This window comes from Cololabis saira, chromosome 15, assembly GCF_033807715.1.
Source record: "Cololabis saira isolate AMF1-May2022 chromosome 15, fColSai1.1, whole genome shotgun sequence".
Lineage (NCBI taxonomy): Eukaryota > Metazoa > Chordata > Actinopteri > Beloniformes > Belonidae > Cololabis > Cololabis saira.
This window is the reverse complement of record NC_084601.1, coordinates 15,572,157-15,592,096: the sequence shown is the minus strand read 5'-3', so window position 1 is coordinate 15,592,096 and position 19,940 is coordinate 15,572,157. Positions and strand designations below refer to the sequence as shown.

At 41.7% G+C, this 19,940-nt stretch overlaps 1 protein-coding gene across 6 annotated transcripts; it reads right to left on the bottom strand.

Moving 5' to 3' along the window:
• Positions 1–659: 659 nt before the first annotated feature.
• On the bottom strand, positions 660–16,657 carry LOC133461637 (cyclic AMP-responsive element-binding protein 5-like). 6 transcript variants are annotated; one of them, XR_009784199.1, is made up of 11 exons: positions 16,123–16,336; positions 14,438–14,504; positions 14,051–14,144; positions 12,115–12,224; positions 11,434–11,666; positions 7,010–7,136; positions 2,788–3,150; positions 2,451–2,702; positions 2,262–2,370; positions 1,296–1,554; positions 660–1,126 (listed from the first exon to the last, which is right to left on the bottom strand). XR_009784199.1 is itself a non-coding variant. In XM_061742768.1 (10 exons), the coding sequence occupies exons 2-10, from the start codon at positions 14,489–14,491 to the stop codon at positions 1,400–1,402; spliced, it is 1,497 nt and encodes a 498-aa protein (XP_061598752.1). In that variant the 5' UTR covers positions 14,492–14,504; positions 16,609–16,657; the 3' UTR covers positions 660–1,399. The 6 variants fall into 6 exon arrangements, 5 of the variants coding, with proteins under 5 accessions (XP_061598752.1, XP_061598754.1, XP_061598750.1 ...); XM_061742768.1 differs by lacking the exon at positions 16,123–16,336 and adding an exon at positions 16,609–16,657 and having other exon boundaries at positions 660–1,554; XM_061742770.1 differs by having other exon boundaries at positions 660–1,554; positions 11,434–11,600; positions 16,123–16,337.
• Positions 16,658–19,940: the final 3,283 nt, after the last annotated feature.

The following is a 19,940-nucleotide window of genomic DNA, read 5'->3' as shown; positions in this document are numbered from 1 at the left end:
ATGTTTTTTTCCCTCAAAATATGAAGGGAAAAATCTAGATCTTTGAAAAAGAGAGCTAAACAGAGAGAAGATAGTGGTATCTTAGAGGAGGTGGTGTGCATGCGCGTCACGAAGGGATCTGGCAGTGGTTAAGCAGACCTTTTGTTTGAGTCACCAGGGTGGAGTGCCTCCCACATTTAGTCCAAATCACACTCACAAGCAAAACCTCTCTGACACAGACTTGTGTGCATGACTGTATCCACAGGAACTACTTTCATATCAGCAGATGGTCAAAGTAGTTTGTTATAAAAACAAGCCACTACTGTGCATGGATGACTTAATTATTTACAGCTTTTGCCAAAATGCCATCTTTAGGTTTGGACTTCTTAGACTGATTTTTACTTTTAAATACGACCAAATACCACTTGAAATGTTTTGTGGGTTTGCTGTGGTCAACCCCATAAATGGCTTCTCTGCTTTGCAGCCCACTTTCATCATCGTGGTCAGCCGCCACTGACAAATCTAGACACTAGATGGCAGAGTAGACCACACAGTCCCAGTTATGACAGTTATAACCTAAACATCACCCACAAACCACTGGATTATTCCACTCCAAAATAAGCCAAATATGTCCAAAAAACCCTAAAAAACCCACATAAATAATCACAAGGAGATACCAGAATAAGTTCTTTTATTTAAAAGCATTAGATTTACAGCGATTGTCTGCAACGTTACAGTACAAAAACGGGATGCAAATGTAAATTAATTGACAGGGATTCAGACATGGAGTGCAATTCATAGTTATTTTATGACTTAAGGCAGTTGTATGTAAGAAAAGAAAAAGTGCCTTACAGGAAACACTGTACAATCATGTGATACATGGCTTTCAGAGACATATGTGGGTTTGCTGACTTTTATTTACAAGACCATGAAATTCCAAAGTTAAAAATATAATTTTGTCTTATACTGATTTACCTTTTTTTAACAAATACAGTCATGTTGTTTATTGCAAGCTGCCATTCTTCAAATAGAAGGGCATAAGGTGCGCGTTAGCAGCGGCATATTTAGAAATAGAACCAAAAATATAGGTTTTTTTTTACGAGACGGAGTAGTGAAAGATGCTGAAAAACACGCGTCTTGATTCAGACTGCAGGTGCAGGTGACGGTTAGGTCCATGTAAACAGAGACAGACATTTTATGCATTAACACAGGATCAAGTTTTATGCATTAACACAGGATCAAGTTGCTAGGTAGCCATCACAGTTTTTAACGAGACTCACAAAGGCGGTCATTTTTTTATTTATCTTTTGTTTTACCTGATATGTAGAGTGATATTTCCGGTCTTGTTTCCAAACAAAACGTCATCTTAACAATACTGAGAAACACCTCAGGGTTCATGTCCAATTAGAAGTTCAGTATTTCATCTATATGTAGGAGACTGGCGTCCGGGCCGGGGACCGTGGCCGGGGTCGCCTGCAGCCACTGAGGAAGTGGAAATGCTGTTGTGTTGGACCGCTTGCAGATGAGACCCAGGACCTGCAGGGGTGGGACTTCCTCCCGGGCTCACCCCTGCAGCTGGACACAGAAACAGCTGTCAAAGTCACTGATAGTTTGGCAAATCACCCGCTCTTGGGACTTTGTTTTTGCGTATTTAACAAGTGAATAAAAACCCATTACAATTCAGATTAAATCAAAAAAAGTTTTTTTTATTTAACAAATGAAAAGTGTACATACAGGTTAAAAAAAACATCATTAGAAACATGGGAATATAGCACATTGCATCCTTCTTTGTTCTCTGATGCTCTTAAAGCATAAGACCCTTTTTTTTTTTGTTCGATTTTAAGGTGCTTTTTTTGAAAAACTATCTTTGATTACAGTCAGGTAAAGTTACTTTACTGCAGAACACTAACTTTAGCCTGTCTGGAGTGCAAGATAGGCACGGTCTGGTTTAATAAAGTAGTACAGCAAAAGAAATGAGACTTGAGCAAGCAGTGCTTTCCTTTGACCGGCTCTAGTTTGCATTAAAAGTGCATTGATTACATTTGAAGACTGGTAGGTTAGGTTTTTACTCATAAATGCTCTGGAAGGCACAGTTCAAGGTCTCTGTGTGTGCAGGAGTGCTTTTTCACAGCAAGACAACGTGGAACCTTGATGTACTTGCTGGTGTGCACACGACGAGCTGCGATATGCCTGAATTAAACCCTCGGTTGTCCGTGGAGATGATCTGGAAAAGATGTAGCGCTTTTCTAAACAGGGGTACAGGGGAGAGGGGGTTTACTCACTGGGGTACCCCTGTGCCTCTCTCTGTCTAGCAGTGACAGGACAGTCTTTGTGGGTGAGGAGAATCTGCTTCAGCTGACCCACTTCCGACCTCAGTGACGTCACCTCGTTCTGGGAATACACAAACACTTCTTCTAAGCATCCTTGAACGGGACATTATTTGAATGTGTGTAAGAGAGCGCGTGTCCCACCTGTAGCTGCAGGTTTGTGTGCGTCAACTCTTCAGCTTTCTTCTCCAGCGACGAGACCCACAGCTTCCTCTTCTGTCGGCAGCGGGTGGCCGCGGCCCGGTTGCGCTCCAGGAACTTCTGCCTCCGCTCGTCGGGGTCCTGCTCAGTTGTGCGTCTGCGGCGGTTGCCTCCTCCTCCGCCACCGCCTGCCTGCACTGCATGCTGGGAGTGGCACAGCTGCGACGGCTGCATCTGTTGGGCAACTGGTGATAACTGACAAAAAATAAATAAATCAGTAACACCCCTTGTGCTTGATGATAACAAATCTTGAGTTTTCAGTCAATATAATGTGGCGCACCTGTGGGGCAGAGAGTGACGGCGACGGCGGCGAGCCCTGGTGTAAGCGTGAAGGCGGGGACTGGTGAGCCTGAGTGTGCGGTCCAGTCCCTGACTGGTGCAGCTGGTGGAGGTGTTGGGGAGGGGGAGCATGGCACTGCTGTTGATAGGGGAGGGGCGGCGCTGGAAGCTGTGCGTGATGAGAATGATGATGAGGATGATGAGGATGATGGTGGGGATGGTGGTGGTGCTGGTGCTGTTGTGGTGCAGGTGCAGAGTGCCGCTGGGACATCATGTCCATCATGTGGCCCATGGATGTCACAGGGTTGTTGACGAGTCCCGGGAGTTGCTGTTGGTAATGGTGGCCCATCGTCGGTTTGGCTCTCTGAATACAGACAGACGACAACAATAGACATTATTTAATTATTTAATTTTTAATTTAATTTAATAATTAATAATTTAAGACATAATTTTTGTTTTCCCCTCATCTAATGTAAAGAAAAAGTAAGATGCAGCAACTGCAAGCAGGTGATTACGATTTTTTTACACCAGTTTCTTTAGTTTAATCCTTTTTTTTAAGGAATCTAAAATAAACAATGTACAAAATATTTCCAGACTCTTTTTTTTAACTAAACATTCAACTCTTAAATTATTTTTTTTAAAGGTGAAATCAATATATATATTTGTAACCTTGAATTACAGATCCCTCTCCATGCAACGAACTGTAATTCCTTAAGATTCAGTTTTTTACTCAAATCCTGAAATCTAAAAGCACATCAAAAAACATGACAAAAATATGTTTGTTTTTTTTTACAAAATACAAATTTTTGTAGTTGTACTTCTGCAAATGAAATCAGGTGATCAAAAGCTGAGCTGCAACACTTTAACCTCATAGTTATCACATGCATTTTTGAGACCCTGCAGCACAAACAAAATAATGATAACAAAAAAACAAAGTTTTTTACAGTTAAAAAAAGAATGAAAGTAACACAAACAAATAATAAAATCATGGTACCAAAAAAAAAAAAGTTATGTAGAAACTATTAGAGACAAAATTGGGGGGTGTTTTGAATTTCAATTTAATGAATGCTCAAAAAAAGAAAAAGAAAACAGATTTTCTTTGTATTATTTTCTATCAGGGATTAAAAGGTTAAATATGGACATCAGTCTGATATCAAGTTTCCAAATTTTGTAACAGTCATTTCTACTTTGATGCAGCTTTCAGTCTGAATGTTAAAACAAGATAAAAAAGTCGTACAATGTTCAAGAAATATTTCCTGTTTGATATCTAGTTATTCTTGTGAACTTTTCAGAAAAACTATTTAAAAAAAAAAACAGAAAAAATATTTTTTCAGTGTTTAAATTATTTAAGAGTGCAATTAAACTTATAATAAATAAACCCATACACAGTTATGATTAAATAAGCACAAGATTTGACTGTAGAATAAATGAGGGAAAAGCAATTGATCGTGGAGATCAGTCAAACAATGTTCACTTCCATGACTAAGGAGTCAAAAAGTCTCGACTAACTTCACTGACCTACATGTAAGTGTGTGAGTGAAGCTGTTAAGCTGTTTGGGGGCAAAAGGTCAGGAGGTTCATGCAACGATGATGTTCTTAGTTACAGTCATGGCTTGTTGTTTTGTTTATTTGACGAGGAGAAAAGGTGATGACCAAATTTAATCTTTACAGTTCTCACGACGGACACTGAAAGATCCCAAACAGATCATGAAACGTACTGTGGATGTCACATCTGCACCGGAGCTGGGGTTTGCAACCACCATTTCCAGGTAATTCATGTTTTTGTTCAAAGAGATGTAAATGTGTCATTATTTATTTTTTTGAGTCACACGACCTCTCCGTTTTTGGCGTGACTTCCGAAATAACCAAAGTAACCACAAAGACGTGGTATATGTTGTAAAGCATGTGTTTTAAACCAAACATGGATTGCTTAAACCTTAATAAGTCGTCTGAAAGGTGAGTTGAGTGACTGTTCAAACCCGTAAACGGAAGAATGCGGTTCCCACGAGTTCAGGATATGTCTAGTGTGGTATCTTGAGAGAATATTTGCCTTAAACCGAGAAGCAGCTTTGGTGCCAAGGTCACTTTTCCGTAGTATCCTGCGTTCCCGGCACTTGTAAAAAATTAAACATTCAACTCTTTTCGTTGGAAATTCTCCACGACAGCGCAGGCTACAACAGCAAAGACAACAAAAATGCTGCCGTTTGCAGCTCGATACCTTCACACTTTATCATTCCTGTGTATCATCTGACTAAACACACTGCACAAGCTAAATTAAAACTCATCTCACCTTTCTCCCACACTGAGCGAGAGAGGGAGAGGTCATGTTTGGAGCATGACATCACCCCCTCCCTACCTCCACACACACACACACACACACACACACACACACACACACACACACACACACACACACATACACACACACACACACACACACACACACACACACACACACACACACACACGCATCCACGCACTCCCCATCCCTTTGCAATATTTCTATCTCCTTGCTGTTACACAATATTTCTTCAAGATTTTTTTTCTCTCTCTTTCTCTCTCTCTCTCTCTGTTCTCTATTCAGTGATGGGGGAAAAAAAAGGAGCACATTTAGCGGGTGCCAAGGATGAGGTCACTCAGCTGAGTGTGCCAGCTTTACCAGCCAGTCAAGCACACACACACACACACACGCACACACACGCAGTAACACACACACGGAGCAGGACGGGACACGAGTACAGCTCTGTTTACTACATAGAAACACCCTGACGCTGGGGCCGCTGGTTACATCATGGGTCTCCTTGGTCTGGATGACACATCACATTGATATTTCTGTCTGGAGGGATCAGTGAATGAAGACACAAAACTGTACATGAAACACTGATCCAGTTGTCAAATGTTTACTTTTCCACTCGCGCTCGGTAACTGCCGTTACTGTACAACGGAGGCATGTTAATTTGCCTCCCGTGGTTTTAAAGGAGCCGGGTACCCTTTCATACCTCGGTAATGCAAAACACCTACAATCCTTAGATTATTGGTAAATATTGTGCTGTACGTCTGGAAAGGAAATCTTTGACTGGGTTGAATGTGTGTTTTTAATTACGTGTATGAAAAAGCAGTCCGACATTGTGATCTTTAGAGTCTGGATATTTATGGAAAATGAGGACATTTCAGCTGGAACAGACACATAACACACATTAGGACGGGCTTTAGCTTTGGTTTGGGGTGAGATTTGCGGTCAGGCGAGAGGTTAGCCGTTTAGCTGCGGTGGGTCCTGTTGCTTTTGGTTTATGATGTATGAAAGCCTGGTTTTCTCTGCGTTTCTCAGACCTTCGCCCGGGACACTGCATTTTCATAAGGGACAACAATCAGGCTTCCTTTAATTTCCTTTATGGCATAAACCATGTACAGTTTGGGAGATATCTATTTATTCTCTGGTTGGGAGTCCTTGATAGCTTTGATAGTATTGCTGTTGTTTAAATCCAGCACAAATGATATAAGCAACGGGGAAATGTGTCGACTTTAAGGACACAAGTTGGTGAATTTTTGTCATTTTTGTCTTTTACAATTCTACCGGAGAACAAATGAGGGTATTTTTTTAAATAAACACACTTGAGTATTAGTTTTAGTTATAAATATGGGCGTTGAAGAGGAGGAGTCGTGTACAGAAGCGTGTGTACCCGCTGCACAGAATATCTGCTTTTGTATTTCAACATGCTGACATCAATCAATCATTTTATTTATTTCAAACCAACAAAACCACAACTCTCGTACTACAAAACAAGAACAGAAAGTTACAGGACACCATTGAACAGAACAAACAACAATACCAACAACAGACACTATAACAAAACAAACACTGTTTGAAAAGGGGATGGCAGAAGCAAAGCTTATTAATTTCCATCCCCCGCCAACACACATATAACAAAGACAACCACAACACAAAGTTACTCCCTTAAGCCCCTCTTCCCCTCAATCATTTCATTTCTTTACATCAGTTTATCTCCTCTTCCCTTTTATACATTTCAAAGACTGCTTTTCTGTACTTGCTTTTAAATTGACCGACACTTTGACTAAGTTTAATTTCATCTTCAACTTTCCTGTCACTGAGCACCCCTAAAAGACCTTGACCCCCTCAGTTGGGTATACCTCCATCTGTAAATCATAACGTGCGTTTGTGCAAGTATGAGCTTTGCATGACAATCAATGCCTCCCATACTTACAGTCATGTGCCGAGCAGATGCCCCTTGCATGGCGGGGTCTGGCAGGGTGCCAGGTAATGAGGCTGGCAGAGGTTGTCTGGGCCTGCTCTGCATGTGGAGGAGGCAGGACAGCGAACCAGGAACCGGGCTGTGGTCGGTCACAGAGAGAGGAAAATGACATTACCAATCCGGCTTAGGTTTTACTAATCCTGGTTCAGATAGAGGTGCAAGCTGAAACATGTATCCACAAGTCTCAATAGCACATGGACGTGACATTGAAATGGATGGGAAGACATAGATGTTGTTAGTAACCACACAAACAAGACAGAGTCTTTCATTTTAAATGGGATTGTTCATAATCATCATCGTTAAACATCAACATATCCTCTAAATTAATCATTTGATCCATGTTTATGTTCATGTTGGTTCATTTCTGTCATTAGAAGTTGGTGGAAGGGATGACATGAGGAATACTCCACCGGTAAACCCTGAGGACACGATGAACAGGGCCAAGTAGGGTAGTGAAACTGGCTGGACGGATGGTTTCATGAAGAGAGTGCTGTGATGCATGATGTTTCCCTGGTCTTAACATGCTTAATTTCACTGCCTAAACCAAACCACATCCTTAGTCACTTCTGAACCTAACTCAAAACGGGTAACTGGGCAGTAAAATGAAGTTTCAAAGTAAACTAAGTAAATACGGTATTTTGTTGGATGGGATAAAAAAGCCCCTCTCACTGCCAAATCCACACTATTTCAACTTTGAGGTTTTTTTTGAAGAGAGAGAGACATATTAATAAACTTCTGTTCAGTTTATATAATATTAATATACAATATACCACAGTTTTAACGGTTAAACCAAATTCAGCATGTGTTAGGAGCACAGCTCCATAAAGAAAAAGATGAAGTTACTAAACTGCCTCTCTGCGGTCCAAACTATAGTAAAAACATTAAGCCTACTAATAAATTACACCAAAGGATGACAGAACACTGAGATTAAGAAAGAATTGGGAAGACGTTTCCCTTTACAGTTTTATGACCTCTTCTGCTCCCTAAGAGAGTTGATCACATGGCCTGGCCCCAACTTTGTTGAAACATCTCACTGGGATCAGGTTTAGTCCTTTACAATCTGATTTTTTTCTTCTTTTTTTTAAATAAATAAAGAATTATTTCCAGCTTAGGGGTTGAAGGTTTTTTTTTATAGTTTTATCCCCAACTTTGCTCATACATCTGAGCATTTATGGGATATTAGTCTTTGATAGAAATGCTGGCTGGACCCTGATTCACTTTCTATATTTTATACTAACTTATATAAACTTTATACAGTACTTTATACTATACTTAATACTACCATTACTGACTTAGTGACAAACCTCAGCTCACAACCACTTTACAGAGAACACTGGAACTACTTTCTTCAGAGGACGGTGTCCGTAACACAGACCTGACAGCGTCCTGAACGATGAAGGAGCCAAAATGATACTGCATATGAGTAAAATGTTGTAATGAGATGTTTGAGGTAAAGAAATGACGGTTGAACAACTGTCAAAGAGATGGGGAAAAAAAAAAGTGACAGCTTGAGAGGGAGGAGATATGCTCCGGCATCGTGGAGGGGGCGGGGGGGTTTTAGAGACCCGGTAAACCATGTGCTGACCTAACCGCTCTGGCTCCGAGCCAGTCGGACAATGTGGGCCTACGTGGACGAGCTGAGGTCATCAGCAGTGATGTCATCGTTGAATCCAGCATTTGCAACCCCGTTTAGCGTCTAACAAGCACAGACGGACCAAAAAAAGCATTTCCTAACGTAACCACAACATCTCGGCAGGGCCAGAAGCCAGACGCTCAAAAAACCAGGTTGCCATAGAAACCAGGGGAAACACAAGGGAAAACTGTCAGATACCCGATCCATAGTTCATTTTTGTACGACTTAGTGGGTTTCGCTGTCTAATGTGCTGTCTGGTTTCAGCTGGCGTGGGTTTATTGTGCCATAATCGACTCCCGGCTTCCTCCCTGCTGTCCTGTCACAGCCTGCTCTGGCCAGGACAGATGTCTGGAGCTGGCTGTGTCACCGACTTACTTCTGGCAAAGTGAATCATCTGCAGACATTTAGTTTACGTACACTATACTATATGTTGTAGCAGGTATTAGCCATGAGCCCGCTGATAGGACGTGAGAAGGCTTTTCATTTTTTGTTATTCATTTGACTTCAGTAAATAAACAAATACAGGACTGTCTCAGAAAATTAGAATATTGTGATTTTCTGTAATCAGAATCAGAATCAGAATCAGAAAAGGGTTTATTGCCAAGTTTTCACACGAGGAAATTGTTATGGGGATTGGTGCAACACAATACAAATATAAAAAAAAAAAAAAAAAAAACAATTACAAATGCAATTACAAAAACAGAAATGTCATACATTCTGGATTCATTACAAATCAACTGAAATATTGCAAGCCTTTTATTATTTTAATATTGCTGATCATGGCTTACAGCTTAAGAAAACTCAAATATCCTATCTCAAAAAATTAGAATATTCTGTGAATCTTAATCTTAATCTGCAGGCCATAATCAGCAATATTAAAATAATAAAAGGCTTGCAATATTTCAGTTGATTTGTAATGAATCCAAAATGTATGACATTTTTGTTTTTTTAATTGCATTACAGAAAATAAAGAACTTTATTACAATATTCTAATTTTCTGAGACAGTCCTGTATATAGAAATCTGTGTCAGCGATGAGATAATGACAGCACTTGAAATAACTCTGGGGAGATGACACAATGGGCTTCATTCGTGAAATCTTTGTAAATCTGTGACGAGATTGGCAAATAAGTTACCATGTGCACGTTTGTGAATCAGTCACAAACTAGCACCATCACATATAGAAGAAAGGTGCTTGCTTACCCCACATGTCTGTCTGTGGACATGGTACATGCTTAAAGAATTTAGGAGAAGAGGAAAAAAAGTCCATGAAACTAGTTTGATACGAGGTTTAAATGAAAAACACAAAAATGCATTTGTCCTAAATCAACAAAACATTCCTGCAACTGCAGCGAGGACGTCTCAGAGTAAACACTCGGTAGCCGGCAGCATCGTCTCTATAATTAACACAGATTGAAGGAAACGCAATCTGTGAAATGTCCATCAGCCCAGACAAACATGTTACATTTCTAATTTACTCTCACGGTTAACACCATGTGTTAGAGGTGTCTGCACAATGTGAAGATAAATGAGTAATTGACGAAAGATGGATTCAATCTGTAAAGTCTCACAATGATCAGCAACATCTAAGTGCACTCCTTATTCACACATGCGTGTGGTCAGAGGTCAGAGGTCAGTGAAAGATCTTGTTGGTACCACTGAAACGTTTGGAACTACTGACAAAGCCTACATTTCGTTCTGCAGAAGGTTTAAGTTTAAATTTGCTCTGCTAGCGTTTCATTAATGAGGCCCGGTGTTACAAGAAAGTTCTCATTGTGCCTGCGACGGACCGGCGGCCCGTCCAGGGTGCAGCTCTGCCCTTCACCTGAAAAACGCAGGTATAGATACAGATGGAGGCTCATTCTGAGAAAAGCGCTTTTTTTTTTTGAGACGGTATCGATTTCTTATGATTTGTAGGATTGTTTGGGTCAATTGAAGATGATTACTGATAAAGTGTGAAATGCTAGTGGAACCATGTAACCCGTGTGTCAAAACACTGGAACGAAAACTGCAGTTTTCATCTACAAAAGCATCAAAATATAGAGAAAAAAGGGTTTTTGTTTTGTTTTAGTTTACAATTTCACAACTTTCATTGCCTACGGTTAAGTATAGGTACGTAAAAAAGAAAACATTTTTCTTCTCAGCCTGATGTGAGTATTTCATGCACTCCCAAGTCCAAATACACGTACACACAAACCCGTAGCAGGACGACTGAGGGCAGCTGGTGGGAGCTGGTCAGATGAAAGACAGGAACTCCTCTAATCTGTCAGCTGAACTGGGTGATAACCAGGGAGCCGGGGAAGCTGCCCACGCATTAACAGACTCCAGTCTGGCTCTGAGTCTTTGCAGACACAACGGAGGTGGTCGCCGGGTGGCGGGGCGGCTAAAGTCGATGGGACCGAGTGGGCGTCATGCAGCAATTCTCCATCTCTGCTTTGTTCTTTCAGTAATTGACGTCTGATGTTTTTTCTTTTTGTTGTTGTTTTTTTAATTTCATTTTTCCTTCCTCTCAGATCATTAATGAAGTGATGGATTATGCAGAAGGAAGTGCCAGCCTGTGCCTGGCAGAACAAGTTATAACATGTCAAGAATGAGAGAATGACAGCGAGAAAGAGGAAACTAGAAGGGGAAATGTGTGCGTGTGTGCAGGGGACGAAATAAGTCATCCTCCGTGACTGAAGTCATTAATGAAGATATTGCATGTGTGTCCAGAAGCCTGTATGTGTTTCCAAAGCGGTACTCACTCTGCTTGTGTTAGTTTGGAAGGAGTGATGACTGATCCAGACTGGGAGGAGGATGCGGAGAGAGCCTGCTGGGCCGCCAGGCTGCAGCTCGGTGCCATCATGGGGACATGGCTCTGGTGATGATGGAGCGGCGGCTGCGGATGTGCGTGCTGCGGCTGCGGGGGATGCTGTAGGTGAAGCGGAGGTTTGAGCTGGTGCTGGTTCATACACGACGGCCCGTTTTCAGAGAGCGTCTGTGGGGGAGAAGCAGGGACCAGCTGGGACCTTGGTGGAACTTAAGGGGTCGTATCTGATTATAGTCGTGTGTACACAGTCCATGTTTTATGATCTGCGATTATGATCTGAGATTATAGCAACAGAAAAGCGTGTATGCATGCGCATGTGTGAGCATGTCTGCCGTTGTTTAAGTGCATTTGTGTTTGATGGCTGGCTGTTTAATTTACAGGGTAGAATGTGATCGCCCGGTGTGCCTTTCCTCCAGCAGGTCGAATATCTGCAATTGTCTAATTGGGTCAGACTGCTCTTTCTCTCACACACAAGCACCCATCACAACACAGACCAGCGAGCTCCAACTGCGACGAGGCACACATTTTTATCGTGTCTTGATTATTGCTCTGAGCTCCTTTAAGGTGAAGCGACAGCCAAATGTAAATGAAAATGTGCATTTCCTGTAATATTTACTTGTTTGTTGTTCTCCTCCTCTTGCGCTTGAAGAAACTCCTCCTCTATCTCCTTGAACAGACCGACCTCTTCACAGTTCTGCAAAAATCGCGTTGGCGTTGGGGTCTGGTCTGAAAACACCACACACAGAAGTGGACACAAAAGAGACGGGTTTGAAAAATCTGCAGATGTCCATACGCTTTCTTTCTTTTTCTTTTTTTCTTTTTTTTGCCGCAGCAGTCTCTGTTGTTTGAGCGTCTTTGCTTCCTAAACCAACTCTCATCCAGGTCGTAATGCAAAGAGGCCAGACGAGTCTCCTCTCAGCCGCGCTCTCTGATAACATCGGTCTGTCTCTGCGAGCCGTCTAAACATGCGGGGGGTCAAAGGTCAGCCGGGCTCTTTGTTTTGACATGAGATTTCCTGCAGGAGGCGAGATGGGCTGCAGGACCGGGGCATGGGGAGAGGGACCCAGCGGGAGAGTCTGCAGAGGCCGGCTCTCACGCTGATGTTTCTATCCAGACAGACAGCTGTTTCTATAGTAACAGACTGTGTAATGTGACAGCATTTCGACTATGACACTGTCGTTAATAGTTGATCACGATGAATGACTTAAGGCTGGAGTGTTTTAGCAGCTTTTTGATTGGCACATATGTTGTACTCTCATTCGGAATTGACGTGTCTAAAAAAAACTGTCCAAAGCATCGTTGGTGTCTCCCTCAAATAGGTTGCCGTATATAATGTCTTGAAAGAATAACGTGCTCACTATTAATGATGTGCTGTTCCACTGATGTTTTGACCACGATTTTTGAACATTTTTACAACAAAGGTTTGATATTTTTTACATAATAACGGAATTCTTTTTGCATTAGCTCTTCAGAATAGATGTCACCAATATGTTGACCAATTAAGAAAAAAACAAGTATAAAAGAAAAGGAAAATGAATCATTTACAAAGCATTTAAAAAAACTGAAGGTCTCACACACAGTTTTGCTGATTTACGTGACTGTGGTATATAAGATCAAAATATCAAGCAAAAAAATATGAATATCTTCCTTTGAGATGCTTTGTTTTTAAGAGAGCAGGGAGGACTAGTCGTGTCGATATTCACGTTGCTTACCCATAGGGGCACTCACCTCTAATCTTGGTAATTACATGCAAAATTTATCAGTGCACTATGCCTGTTAACTAAGGTTTTATGTCTGATCATTAAAACATCCTCATAAGCAATATATGCTATCATCTATCTAATCCTAATAGTCTCCAGCCCCCTTCCTTTTGCAAAAAATCAAGAGTCAAGGGTGAGTTTAATCATCATTACGCAATCCAAGATTGTATAGCAACAACTTCTCAGACAATCCAGAGATGACCTAATAAATACAAGAGCAATTAAAATTAAGCTGTTTCTATTCATGTGATTAATCCTGGGGTCTACATGAACATAAACTCCCCTGAATGTCTGCCGGTGGAGGTTTCGATACTGTTTGCCAGACGACATGAGAGCAAAGTGGTTAAGAAGCTGCCTTGTCCTTTAGCATCTTTTCTGTTCAACAAATTAAAAAAGCCAAAAGTTTGAAATGGGTCCTGCGTTCTGAGGGTTGTGCACCACAGCTCCGTGGCTTTAAATCAAAGCCGGCGTGGACCGGCGATGTTTGGCCTCGTCTGATGGAGTAGGCTGTGCATGCCGAAACACGAGCCGCTCTGTTTCACAGCGCAGACTACCTGAGGGAAGGAAGCCTGTATCGAGTTTATCTGATTTCATACTGTATAACATATCACCATGATTTTTTCATCAAGCGCTGATCCTGAAAAGGGGTCATCAGCACGCACGCGTGCAGGCTCAACTGAGTGGTTTTATAGTGAGTTAAGTCTGGCTTTAACCTGGCTTTGATTGCATTAAATGTTATTTGTTAAAAGAAAAAGGAAAAAGAAGGCACTTTGTGTTTTTGGCTGCTCTCACCTGTGAAAACTGCGTCCGTCTTGATGGAGGGGAACTTGAGAGTCATCTCGTGCTTGCGACTGTGGATGATCAAATGCTCCTCTAGCTGGAAGCGCTGCAGCACAACGACAGAGGGAGAAAGATATGAAGAGATGCATGAAATCCTAAGAGGCGAGAGAAAAGTTGCTCAGGTAAATCAGTTGCTGCATCGTTCCTAACATCACATAACTATATATTATCTGGCCGTACCCACATTTAAAAGTAATTTCAATGACTTTCTGTCAAGATTGAAGCAATTGATTTCTTAACGTTACTTTATTTTGCCAGGTGGCATGATCACATTTGGTTTGCACAACCTCGCTACCGTCACAACTCCAACAAGTGCAAGTCATGCCACATCCAACTGACCTGCAGGCAGCCAGGGGCGCCGCACACATAAGGCCTGTCCTGTTTGTCATTCATGTCATACACAAGCCTATGCAAACAGAAGAAGTGAGAACAGTATGTTAACTTGCAGCCTGGTCAAAGAGAAGGAGTTGTGTTTGTTTTTTTAGGGGGAGGGGGGGGGTCATTCAGTGGAAACCTGCAGTTCCCTGTTTCATATTTGAATTTATACATAGACAATGCATACTTAGCCCCACACCACGTCTTGAACGTGGAAGCTGAGTGTAATGAGATAGTTGCCACAGATGATGGATGTTTGACTCTGAGACACAACATCATCTTGAGGAAAATGATCCTCTTTGTGCCAGCGGGAGTTCAGAGGCCTTGGGTTGTGAGAGCATCGCTGTGCGCTCTAGGTATCCATTTTTATTAGCATCATTACAACGGTAAACACAATCAGCCTGTGTTTTTCTCCCAGCCTTTCATTATCTGTGCTTACAAACATGTAAGCACCAGAAGGGGCAAATCTTTACCAGTCGTTGTTGTCGCGTAGTGAAACGTTAAGTGCAGTGCAAACTGGTTCGGCCTGCAATTAAGCTTTCATCGTGACACGGTTAATAATACGAGCGTGATGAAAAGATGAGGGCTCACGTCAAGTCATCACGGGATAAAAATATCAACACGGATGCAGGACAGAGAACACATGACACAATCTGACAGCTAGTAGTTGTGGGGAGGAGTTTACACCAAGGAACTGTTGCCGATCAGTCATTGTTGTTGGAAAGAATCAGAAATATGCTGTTACTAGAGGACAGTGACGTGTGTTTTGGTGTCACGAGAAAGCTTGTGAGCAGAAAAGAGTAAAACAAAAGGGAAATAAAGTATATGCTTCCATAAGAAATGGAAAATGGGTGTGTGTGTGTTTGTGTGACAGAATGGATGTGGGGAAACATAAGGGTTAGGGAGAGGGGAATGGAAAGGGCAAGTGGCAGTGAGTGAGAGCGGAGGAGGACGGAAAGAGAAGGATGAGGACGCAATGAATGGGAGAGAGGAGGAATGAGGGCGGGAGGCAGGGCGAGGGAGGGCTGCGCTTCAGCCCCGATGCTCCTGACAGGTTTCAACCTGCCTCAACCCCCATTTTCCAACCCCAGGCAAGTAGAGGTGACTTCATAGGTGTGTATAAGTGTTACAAAATAAAACAAGTGAGCGAGTGTCCGCAAGGTTCTCAGATACAGACTGGTTGGCTTATGAAAAACAGATAGGCCCGAAACAAAGGCTAAAAAGTTGTCATAGCTGGAAACAGAGCGCAATTTACACACAGCAAACCCACTTGTATAATCTGACACTTCATAGAAAAGCTGATATTAAAGATAAGCAACTTTGTATTTCAATTTGACATGGCCAGTCTCTAAAGCAGTACTTGTAGGACTTTGTCAGACTCAGCACATTTCCAATAAAACCTTCTGTCAGAGTGGTTGCATCAATCCCCAAATGACGTCACCTTTAATGCACAAATCCCACATACAACAGAGCAGACAGCACACTGCGAATAAGACGGATTATAATAAAAAAAAACTAAAAAAACGGAAGCAACTAAATCTCAACCCTTTTCCCGCCTCCTCCTGTCACTTGTGACAATGAATGACCCAACACACATAGCCCATCAACTCAACTCAAAAAAAAAGTCTTGTCTCCGCAAATCTACTTACTGTTTCTTTAAGTTCCCATATTTGATGGATGACTCATGACAAGAGCGTCGAACCGGGCCGGGGCCGGCATGGACTTCACTCACTCACTCAGCTGTAAATGTCACCACCGGTAAAGATCCTGCAGGTTCGGGGAGGAGAGAGGTCGGTTTCCCGGAGCGCGTCTCGCAACAACTTTCATAAACAAGTCCGGCGCGGCTTTATGGGGAGAGCGCTCACTCACACCCCCCGACCCAATCACACCACCCCCCGCCCCGACGGCCCTCCCGCTGCTGGGATGAGACCACTGGGATCCTGACACCCCCCCCTGTCAACCTGATCAGTGCAACTACAGAGAAAGCAGGACGCAAGACTCAAGGCAGATCCATACGCGCAACTTTTCTTTTGCGGAGAGAGAGAGACGGCTGCGGCGGAGAGAGTTGGAGTTTCCAATTGTTGTAATTTTTTTTTTTTTTTTTTTTTGTGAATGAAAGTAGACGGAGGGCTTACCAGCGGAGCAGGAGAGAGGGGACGAGCGGCGCTCCAGAGAGGAACCACGTTGGACTGGAGCGCGATTACAATACGATCTATTTACAGACGCATTACATCACCCCCCCGGTGACGTCACGTGGAATTCCTGAACTTCTAAATCATTGCGGTCCCGTACGGAGAGAGAGAGAGAGAGGGAGAGGGAGAGAGGGAGGGAGAGACAGAGAGAGAGAAAGAGAGAGAGAAAGAGAGAGAGGGGGGGGGGGGGGCACGGACCAGCAGCGTGGACCCGCTGCGCGGGCCAGGACTCAAGCATGGTTTATGGTTCCGCGTTAAAAAGACGGCGTAGCCTACGGCGTAGGTTACGCGGCGACGCGCACCGTAACCGCGTACCCCTCGCCGTAGGCTCTGCGTCGGTGTAACGTGGAACCATAAATCAGCCTTGACAGTCACGAGTAGGTGACATGATCGGGTGGGCCCGTGTGAGTGTGACCCATTTCTGTCTAGCCTAGTGCCCCCCACTTAAATATCAATGTGTCAAGTGGGGAAATAAAATGTACAATGATAATAATAGTAGTGATAATAACAATAATATAGACCCATATATCCAGGGGCGAAAATCCCGTTTCATAGTTGGGGGGGGACAATAAACAGTAACGTTTTAGAGAATAAATCCAGTGGGGGACAAGGAATAAAAGTTTTAGCCTTCCTTTAATACAGCATTTTGACATTTTCATCTCCATCTCGCAAACATACCTTTCTAAGAGCAATACAAAACAATGGTATTAGGTGGAAGGTGGCAATAATACAGCACATCTGACATAATACACTGCAAAAACCCAAAATCTTAACAAGAATATTTGCCTTATTTTTAGTTGAAATGTCTAATTTTTAGTAAAAAAAAATCTCATTACACTTAAAACAAGACTCATCACTGGAAAAAACAACAATTTTCACCTGTTTCAAGTAGATTTTCACTTAAAATAAGTAGAAAAATCTGCCAGTGGAACAAGATTTTTTTGCTTGTAATGAGAAGATAAATCTTGTCCCACTGGCAGATTTTTCTACTTATTTCAAGTGAAAATCTACTTGAAACAGGTGAAAATTGTTGTTTTTTTTCCAGTGATGAGTCTTGTTTTAAGTGTAATGAGATTTTACTGTTTATTATTATTTTCGATTTCGGTTTTGGCCACAAATTTTCATTTTGGTGGATCACTACTAAATACTACTGCATTGTTCCAAAATTATTAATTCTGTCTCAAATTATTCTAGGGGGGGACAGCTTTACTAATGGGGGGACTTGTCCTCCCTGTCCCCCCCGGGATTTTCGCCCCTGCATATATCTATGTAGATCACTTGGGCGGGTAAGGTAAAGCGGCCATAGGCTATTGTGATTAAAGAAATATGCATTTTCTGTTGTTGAAAGTAGGTTTTGAATGAATGAATGAGTGAATGAAGTTTATTCAATCATGACAACACAAAAAAAAACAACACCAAAAAAACATTGTGCACAGCATTAACATTTCACACAAAACCAATAATCATGTGTTGAACAATGACTGAAAAGGCATAGGCAGAAGTAAACTGCTATCTATATTACCAACTTTCTTTTTTTGGCTACCGACCTCCAGAAAACCAAGAAGACAATATAAAGCAAAGAAACAACAGAATAGCAAAGAAACAATATAAAGCAAATAAACATCAGAAAAGCAAAGAAACAACAAAAGGCAAAGAAACAACAGAAGAGCAAAGAAACATTAACAGATAGTCAATCGCACTTATAAGCTTAAAAAATACCATTGAAAAACCAAAAGAGAATGACATGTTTTTAAATTTATGTTGGCATCATTCCAGAATTTAACTCCAGTAATGGAGACACATCTCCTTTTCATATTTTTTAGCTTTTTGTACAGTCAAATTGCAGACAACTCTAACATTATACAGAGTCTCCTGAATTGTAAAAAACCCCTCTGTATTGAGTCAGGGAGCATTTTTGATTTTGCTCTGAACATAATTTGCATGATTTTATAATTAAAAAAATCATAAAATTTAATAAAATGAGAATTTAGAAAAAGTGGCTCTGTGTGAGGAAAGTAATCAGCCTTATTGATGATACATATGGCTCGTTTTTGAAGTTTTATTATTGAATTTAAGGTGGTTTTAAAGGTGGATCCCCATAATTCCACACATTAAGATAAATAGGGAACAATCAATGAGTGGTAGATCAAAGGCAAGGCCTATGACTCTCTAAACTCTATTTTGACACTTTAAAATGACTAATGGGGTTTTTTGTCTGTTTATATCCAATTTTGGGGCATGACACACACACAAAAAAAGTCCACACCATTCAAAAATTGCACCTTTTGTCACCTCCACGTTACATGACGTAGGATGAAAAAGGGTCCCATGCTTCACCGTCATCTTGAATTAAGTCATTGGGGTACCTACTGCCACCCACTGACATGAAAGAGTATTTAATTACTCTGGATACTACACTTCAGTCACAGGCACTCAACACTTGCATCTATTTATTTTGCAGTAACTAATTTAGAAAAAATGAAATTGGATAGTTTCCCAATTGACACTTTGATATTACACAACGCTGCTGCTTTGTCTGGGGGGGCTGTTCAGATTTGTAGGGGACTGTGACATCACCAGTGTTGCTCCCATTCGTATCCTAATACTGTAACTTCATTTCGTCAATGACACCCCTTTTAAACACATGGTTCTGATTCTGTTAAGCTGCTGCAGCAAAGTTATGTCCCAGTCCAACTCTGTCCAACTGGATTGTCTGTAATTGTTAGACCTCAAACTGATTGTTGCACTTTGCAGACAAATGAATAAAAGTTTTTATTATTTTTATTTTCCACTTCGCTCTGAAAGATCCATGCATCCTTTCTTTAGGTGAGCCCTCTTTTCCAGCAGCAAACACTATCCCCTCCATTTAAGCGACAAACACCTCCTCCGCTCATCATCACTTCTGACGGTAAAGAGGCGGAGCCCGTGATGGACAAATGCACCACAGAGTAACAGTAACTGAGTTACTTTATTTAAAGAGTAATGCATTAGTAATGGCGTTACTACCCAACACTGGACATCACAGACACAAATCAGAGGTGAATCATTTTCCTCCAACATCTTTATGTCCACCCATTTGCTGTACATTGATCTGGGTGAGATTTAACACTGATTTAATTTAAAAAAAAAATGTGATAAAATGCACACTTGGAGTGGAGTTACTGCACTGACTCCACTTCCTGGAACCAGGTGCTTGAACAGAGCTGTCGCCACAAGGTTAAAAAGAGTACTGTTGTAATGCATATCTGAGGCATGTTACAGACATTTCACTAATA